This window comes from Etheostoma spectabile, chromosome 21, assembly GCF_008692095.1.
Source record: "Etheostoma spectabile isolate EspeVRDwgs_2016 chromosome 21, UIUC_Espe_1.0, whole genome shotgun sequence".
In the NCBI taxonomy this organism is placed as follows: domain Eukaryota; kingdom Metazoa; phylum Chordata; class Actinopteri; order Perciformes; family Percidae; genus Etheostoma; species Etheostoma spectabile.
The window spans coordinates 16139887-16148405 of NC_045753.1; the positions used below are offsets into that span (position 1 = coordinate 16139887).

The 8519-nt window shown below is 40.8% G+C and overlaps 1 protein-coding gene across 7 annotated transcripts in view; it reads left to right on the forward strand.

The window, feature by feature from the left end:
* pax2b (paired box 2b) overlaps positions 1-8519 on the forward strand; it is a 30647-nt gene that overhangs the window by 8385 nt on the left and 13743 nt on the right. For all 7 annotated transcript variants that reach the window (XM_032501439.1, XM_032501436.1, XM_032501442.1 and 4 more), the window contains exon 6: positions 5786-5961. In XM_032501439.1, the coding sequence (XP_032357330.1) occupies positions 5786-5961 (176 nt within the window). The remainder of the gene's footprint in view (positions 1-5785; positions 5962-8519) is intronic.

Genomic DNA, 8519 nt, shown 5'->3' on the forward strand with positions numbered 1-8519 from the left:
GAAATAAACAAATGAATTTCAAGATTTTGCAGCTGGTAGGTTAAAGTGTGCTTTAAAACAAGGGCCGTAGCTGTTGTTGTTGTTGCAACCATGAGTAACTTCAATTTTGGTGGAAATATTGGGATGCATTGTTGAATGAAAATCACCACAGATGCCATATTTTGCCATGATTGCCATCTACTGTTTGAAGGGGTCTTCTTTCTTTGCTTCCATTCATGCATTCTTTCTAACATTTACATTGAAAACCCATCACACTGTCACGTTTTATGAAATATGTCTGGAAATGATCAAAGGAAAAAGCTAAAAAGCATAATATGAGCACTTTAAGTTGAGGTCTGTGCTTCAGCGTTGCCTTGTTTGCCATTCAGACGTATTTTTCTTCCCTCAGTAGGCAGTAGTCTATAGTCAGTTAATGCTTGGATTAAATTTCCTCACAGCACAGTAGCTTGCCTGAGCCCTATTTAACTTGGTAAGCCCCATAATGATTGTGGCACAAACAGTCATTATCAAGGGTTGAAAACATGCACAAAAAATGAGCGAAGGAAGGGAGGGGAAGGGTTACAGAAGGGATAGCGGTGTGCTGAAATGGATTGGCTGTGTAGCCCTGAGTATTTGTTTTAGGCAGTAGTTGTGGCTCTCTGCCAGGCAGACAGCTCCTAAGTTTCCAAGTCAGCAGTGCCCTTAAAAAAGGTCCCCCATTACAGGAGGGATGTAGAGATAATGTAGTGTGACACACGTTATGTACACTGGGTCTCGGCAAGAGGAGCTTCAGGGACACAGGTGTCATAAGAGCCATTAATCTGCTATTGTCACGTGTTATTGCAAATTAAAAGTAGCATGTTACACTTGGCAGCCATTGTTGCAGATGGACAGAGTTGGGGAGAGCGAGAGAGACCCCTGGAGATGGTGTCTTTGGTGACCAAGGCTGTCCGCACCTTTTACAAAGTGACATATATTAGAATTTGCAATTCTGCAGAGAAAAGCTATTACCTCACAGATTAACATCCAAGTACCTCACATCCCAACTCCTCCACCCCCACTGCTTCTGACACTGAAAAGACAAAGGAGAAGCTGCTTCTCTCAGGGTCAAATAAAAATCTGCCATACAGTGTCTGATGTTAAAGTACAACTCTGCTTTCATGGATGTTTTTGTTCACCTTCTTGTTATTAGTGAACGTTTGAGTGAGCTGAATTGACCCAAGCAGACAGCTTGGAGGTCTGTTGAGAACATGCAGCGTCCGTGAAGTGTGTCCGGCTTTTAAAGATCACAAGTCCTTTCAGAGCGTATTGCACAATCAGACCTGTAGATGATTCTTAATTTCAGCCATTCTGGTCGCTTTCTTGCTTTGTGTCGGGCTTTCTTCCTGATTTATGAGAGAAATACCGAGAGTAAAATTTCATGATAAGATGATCATCATATATTTCAAAAGCCAACAACAATAGCCAGTGGCAGTCAGAATGGATGTGATTCTGTGCTTCAGTAGTTGTTGAATTAATTATTTCTCATCTCTGAGCGTCACGAGGACTGAACTGATGTGTGTGGATGGAGATGAGTGATGGAGCGGGCCGCCGTCACACCCTGCTTTGTGTATCAGCATCTGTTATAGGGGGAGAGGAAGAATCAACACAGGAACTCAGAGCGCAGCAAAATGTCAGCACCTATGTGCAACCTCCAAATTAGATTAATAAAGCCTTTAAAAGCTTAGGAACATCAACACACTGATGATCGTCAGTAAGCAATGTTCCAAAATGTTCCCCTCTGAGTATTATGCAGGATCATAAGCTCCAAACACAGAATGTTTGGGCATTTTTCAATTGATCGATTATCAAAAATGTTGTTGGTTCTTTTCCATCCAATTCCTTTCAGTACTAATCACAGATCGTTGGTGATGCAGAACAAACATATCACAGTATTTCATTTATGTTTACATAATCAAAACATTTAATTAGACAAAACAAAATGCAGCTGAGTTCATCCAATTTGTTTTAATTTGATTTAATTTAGCCACGAATTGAATCAGGCAGGAAATTATAGCGGCGTATTATTGTGAAATACATAACAATGTGTTAAGGGAACAAGAGTGTATGTATGTTGACACGTTATTTAAACAAGGAGCAGACTGAGACGGGGGGGGGGGGGGGGAATGTAAGCTCATTCATCGGGGGGGCTTTCATGACCTTAAGGTGCCAGCTCACCTCCCCGTGCCTCAACAGGAATTTAGAAACTCTCTTTTTATGCCATGAAGACTTTACATTTTCATTCTGAAATCATTCCGTTGCTCTATTAAAGTCAGACTATTATTAAAGCTATACTATCCATCCTCAACCTGCTCTTTATTCATGACTATTATTCTGTTTTTGTTTGGCGGGCAGTCACTCAGACACCAAGTCCCAGAGTTGCTTTGGCTAAAGCCTCCTGCTAGGGGTGGTGACCTCTGGGTGCCAAACCCACAGAGAGGAGTCTGCTTTATAGAGCCGGTTATCTGATCTGATAGAGGCTGCTCCCTCGTTACCAGAGTGTTAATACAGACCGATGTCAAGATGAATACACTCAACTCCAGCGATGATCAATAAACGGCTATGGAGCGGGACAAGTATGTAACGCACTGACAAAGCCACTGTGGTCAAAGATTAGTATCACCGCCGCTGCATAATGGGCAGAATTGGAAATGTCCAAATGATGAATCTGACTTCTTGTAGTGGCGAGTTGAGAATTGCTTTTAGATATGTAACAGCACCTGCAAACGTTTTCAAATTGTAAATATTTCTATTTAACATTGATTATTTGTGACTTAAAAATCAAAGTGAAAGTAAAAAAAACATAATTAGGTAGAAATTAATAAGAATGTAATGCCCAAAAACAACTAATCTGCTTTATCAGGTCTGTTGTTTTATTATTGAATTCGGATTTGTGCATGAAAATACCATAGCATACCATAGCAAGCTTGAGCAGAATTCTGTCATGAAATAACCAGTATTTTTCTGAATATGACAACAATGACAACAAGTCCTTCTTGAAGGAAACAGTACGCTGTCTGTAACTACTAGAAGTGTTTTCAGAAGACAATGGGGGAAGGAAGAAAAAGAAAAGAGCATGGTTTGGGTTAAATTGAGTACTTGATGACCTTAACCAAGTACTCAATTTAACCCAAACCATGCTCTTTTCTTTCTTTCAACACTACTCCCACCAGAGAAGAGAGTTATAAATTCTACGCGTTTTGGGGCGACTGATACTATAGTTTTCTTGGGAGGAAATTTCAAAAATGATTAACGATAATTCACTTGATTTACGCATGACGTAGCGTACAACAACATAAACTTTCTAATTGTCACCGGAGTCATCGTCAATAACAAAACCCACGTCGTTGCTGATTTGTCAGCTGGGAGTAAGTAGCTGGGAGGGAAGATGGGACTGTCCTCAGCCTGAGTGGGAGGAAGAGTATGTAGGTTGACCCAGGATGATTTGATCAGGCATTGTGGCTCGGGCTGACTGATGGAAAGTAATTAATGGCTATTTGCTTTGGTAGCAAAGAGAACAATTAAGTGTGATAAAGTGACAAGCAGCAGCTATAGTCGGTGAGGGCCTGAAAAAACATGCTGAATATTCAGCTGAATGGACCAAACGTTTTTTTTTATTTAAATGTAGCAGTTGTAATAACCTATTTAACTTATTTGTTTTCCCCCAAGAGTTGGAGGAGTCATTTATGTTAATTAAATATGAAGCTACAGGAGACGGTTAGTTTATCTTAGCTTAGCTTAGCTTAGCATAAACTAGAAGCTGGGCGGGGGAGTGAGCTTTTGAGGTGCTGGAGGGAATATGTTTTACCTTTGTAGAGAGCCAGGCCAGCTGTCTCACCCCGTTTTCAGTCTTAGTGCTAAGCTAAGCTAAGCATCTTCTGACCGTCGCTTCATGTCTGACAAACATGAGTGGTATTGATTTTCACATCAAACTTTCGCCAAGAATCTTATTTTATGACAAATAAAAACTTGTTTAAGCTAAAAGTTAAAGAGCAACCAGCTCCGACAAAATATAAGAGTTAATTGGTTTTGACTGGGGAGTGACTTACTTTCATACAGTGTGGAAAATGTTTGGTTTTCAACTCCCATATATAAGGAGACATAAGAGCAAATGTTGTGGTAAAATCAAGCATCTCACAAGCGTAACATTACAGATGATACTGTGAGGGGTAAATGATTGTGATGCACCGATCCAACTTTTCTCTCCCAATTCTGATACCTCAACTCAGTGTATCTCTCAATAGCAGACCAGTAATCTCTTTTTCCCATATTTAAGACATGTTTACCTCTCCTGTTTATATTACATTTATACCCTTGTACGGTACCATGAGGACAGGAATTACTGTTCCCCTAAAAACTGATTTGGCAGCTCGCTTTGACTGAATGAAATGATAGCAAAAGCCTTTGATTTTTATAATGAAATTTGTTACATCATCATCATCATCAGCCAAAACCCAGTCGACCTAATGAGATCAGTATCGGCACCGATAACGATCCAACATACTGTATCACATTGGTTCATCGCTTGTAAATAAGTCCTACATTCAACTGCGCAGTGAAAATAGAATAGTTAACAAGATATTGTTAGCAAACTTATATTATAGATATTTATTGCTTGACATTTTTGCAGCCATCCGCACAATTCCAGGTTACACACACACACACACACACACACACACACACACACACACACACACACACACACACCCACACACATTCCTTTTATAGCTCAGAGTCGGGTCATCCTCTGGCCTCTGCCGGTAAAAAAAGGTCAAGCAGCCGAATAGAATGGCAATAACCCTCCCAAATGGTACTATCACACAGACATGATTGATCAATTGAATTCCATGGCAGAGAAAAATGTGGGATTAAGTAGAGTATTATACGCACAATGAGTTGAGGCATGATGTTCATTTCAAGTTCATTTCGGCTCCCTCTTGCCACCAGATCAGGCAATCAATAGGGGCCTTGCATATCATATATCACCACTCTCCCACTGAGGGGAGAACATAATCTGCCGCAAATTTAGAATGACAGATTTGTAAGGGAGCTGAAGCTTTCTGGATCCAGGGAGCAGACACAGCTACTGGAGCCAGGAGACGTGCGGGGGGGGGTTGGTTGGTCTGTAAAGGCTTTAAAGCGTCGCACACAAGTGACAACGGGAAAAGATAAGGCATCCTTCTCCCAACTGCCGGGTAATCAGGTCAGGAGTCAGGAGAAAATTCCGGTGTTTGGAGAGCAGGATGATTGAACCAGACTGTACAATTTTATTCAGTTTCTTGTCCTCCGCTGCTGTTTCCAAATGAAACCACCACACTCGCAGAGAATGAAAGCAGTATTGAATTGTGAAAAGGAAATTGTGTTTAAAAAAAACTGCTCTTGATTTAAGCGAGCACCAAGAGGGTTTTGGGGAGGAAAGGAGGGGAAAAAGGCACTATAATGGGCTAGCTGCTGCTTTCATTAGTATACATGCTTGCCACAACATGTATATATTTGCAAGTGATGGTAATCCATCAATTACTAGAGGGCTTTCAGATCATGATGGTGTTACTACTGTGGCGAGGGTGGGGGGTGCAGGGATCTAGCCAGTGGCTCACTACAACCATTAAGGAGTGGGGAAAACCTGCACTCCATCCCTTTCTGTCCTCCTCAGATCCCCCACAGTAGGTGGTGCAAAAATACATGAGGAGAATATAAAGTGCATAGCTTGAAGTAAAGGCCAGCTTCCCGGGGTCAGTGTCTCGATTGTTGCTCTTTCTTCTTGTAGATGGTTCAGATGGTTCTGGCCCAAACAGTGATTCTCAGGGTAGTGTGGAGAGTTTACGGAAACACCTTAGGGCAGATGCCTTCACCCAGCAGCAGCTGGAAGCCTTGGACCGGGTCTTTGAACGCCCCTCGTACCCTGACGTCTTCCCCACATCGGAGCACATCAAACCTGAACAGGTTAGTAGCACTGCAACTCACCACTCCTGCTCTTTCTCCCCATACAAGTTAATACAGCCAAAGTGTGCATGCTGATTCAAGCTCAAAAAGAAAAATACCTTTGTCACAAATATTCCCAAACCTATACCCAGAAAGCTAATTAAACAAACGTCTGAGGTGTCCAAGCACTGGATTACAACCCAGCATGTATAATGCTGGAGGGATCACCAGGAAAACTCCCACACATTATTGATTTTGTGATGAAAAACACATTCCTTGTATCCCCTATAATTGAGAATAACAGTAAGGTAACATGAAATTAATCAATACCTAGATTTTTCCTCCATTTTTGCTGTGTTATTCAACGGCTGCTTTTTGCCTTTGTTGTTCATTTCCCATTTCGGTGTCATATTTTGATGTTTAATGACTGACGCAGTTTTGAAGGCTGCCTTTATTGTAACATGTATTCATGAAATGGATGTATGAAAACATATATTACTGCTCCTTCCTTCTGATATTTGAGCCACACTGGCCATCCATCCTCATTTCAAAAATTAAGAGGCATTTGGGGACCAACCACCCCCCACGCCAAAACGACAGCAAGAAACCTCCGCTTATTAAAAGCTCTGGGCTTATTACAATGGATAACCTTTATTTACTTTCATTATACTATTAAACAACAAGAGACTATTAATTTTTCCCACCGAACTACAAGTCGGACCCATAAAGCAAAAGCACTCACCTAATTGAGTTCATTTTAATTTCTCTCCAATCGGGGCGAATTACGCAGGTGATAAATCAGTGGGACAGGCCTCACCTCCAGAAGAGGGCCTAATTTGCAGCTAATTACAAAACTGATTTCTACTGGAAGATCAATACCAAAACGAATTGGAAATGACTTGCAATCACAAAGAACGTCAGGGAGAGTATTAAAAGGCAGAGGGAAAAGGGTAAGACTAAAAAAAGGGCAAGTAAAGAAATAAAGAAAAAAGGAGGCCAGGAACAGTCTAGAAAAATCAGGTTTAATTTAATGCAGTATTAATCAGAGCACTTTCCCTTTCATGGGTGCCTCACGTTTTTTTTTTTTTTTGTGGCCCTATTAGCCAGTGTCTGGGTTCTGTAGCAAGGCATTAAAAACCCATTCTGGAGATGCAAAACTCAATGGATTCACCCCTCCCACACTTCTGCTAGCCATTTGGTCATCCCTTTCAGACCTATCTTTTCAGTTTTCCCCCTTCTGCCCTTTATCTGCATGATAAAACGTCTGTTTGGCATCTGAAGCCTCCGAGAATAGAGGAAAACATCCGACATTGTGCCAGTGAACAGTTGTAGCAGACAATTAGAGTTTGTTTGTGATAGTGGCAGACAAGAGTGGGGTCACGGGCGTCCCCCTGTGGGAGCGCGGCCCACTGAGCCACTCAGGCTCACACTGGGCTTTGGACAAACATTGTCAACACTCAGACTCCGGAAGTCTCATCTCATTAAAAGAACCTGCTAACATCTGCCATGAGTGTCTTTAAGTGGATTAACAAAAAAGAGAAACCTGACAATGAGAGACAAGCCAAAAAGAGATTATTTTTAGATTTAGTATTTTTTGTTAAAGGGTCAGTTCACCAAAATTACAAAAATATACATTTGTTTTTATTTCCATCCAAATAGACTTGGCTATGTATTATTTTACTGGAACTACTTTCCTCTCAAAAAAGGTTTGTATTAAATCTGTGTTGGTTGATTATCTAGAATAACCAGGACACTGTTTCTGGAAAGACCAACTAGCCCTGGGTATTGAAAATCTCAGCTATACTGAAAGTTGGCATCAAATGCCTGATCAGATCCATAGTCTTACTTTTAAATCAGATATATTTTCATTTCATTTGTAATTTTGCAGATTTTAATCAATTTAGAGCTTCAGCTGTGTTTTTTTTTTTTTTAAGCATTGTTTTGGTATAGGTATAGAACATTTTTAAATGGCACCAAGCTTTTTTATTAAAAACATAAATGTTTTTGGCAGAAAAAAAGAACCACTAACGCACTGATTCGACTTACCACTTTTAAAGTGGGGTTGAGGTGGAATTTTCAAAAGGTGGACATTTCAAAAATCTGATCACATGAAATTTGCATCGCAGATACAGCTAGCATTAAAAGCGTGTGTTCTGTTAGTGATTTGGGTGAACTAGTTCTTTAATACAACGGCTGAACGCACTCAAGAAAAATAAAATTCCAACAGCTAAATGTTACCAAAAAGTGCACATTTTACAAGTGATTCTATTCAGAGATAAGTGGTAATGAAATTTAAAGGTGGTTTAAACTCCAAATTAAAAGCAAAAAGCCCCCCCCCCAAAAAAAAAAAGGTGAATGGTGTCTCTCAAACAGGGCCACATGGTGAGCCTGTAACAAAGCAGAACTGCTTTCTCCCTTGGCTGATCCGGGGTAGGACTGCAGTCAAGCACAAAGGGCCAGCTGACGCCTTGGCTTTTCACTCATCTCAAAATCCCACTTCCTCTCAGACAATACCAAAATACATTCATGATATGCTTGAACTGCCACCCTGCAGCAACACACACACACACACACACACA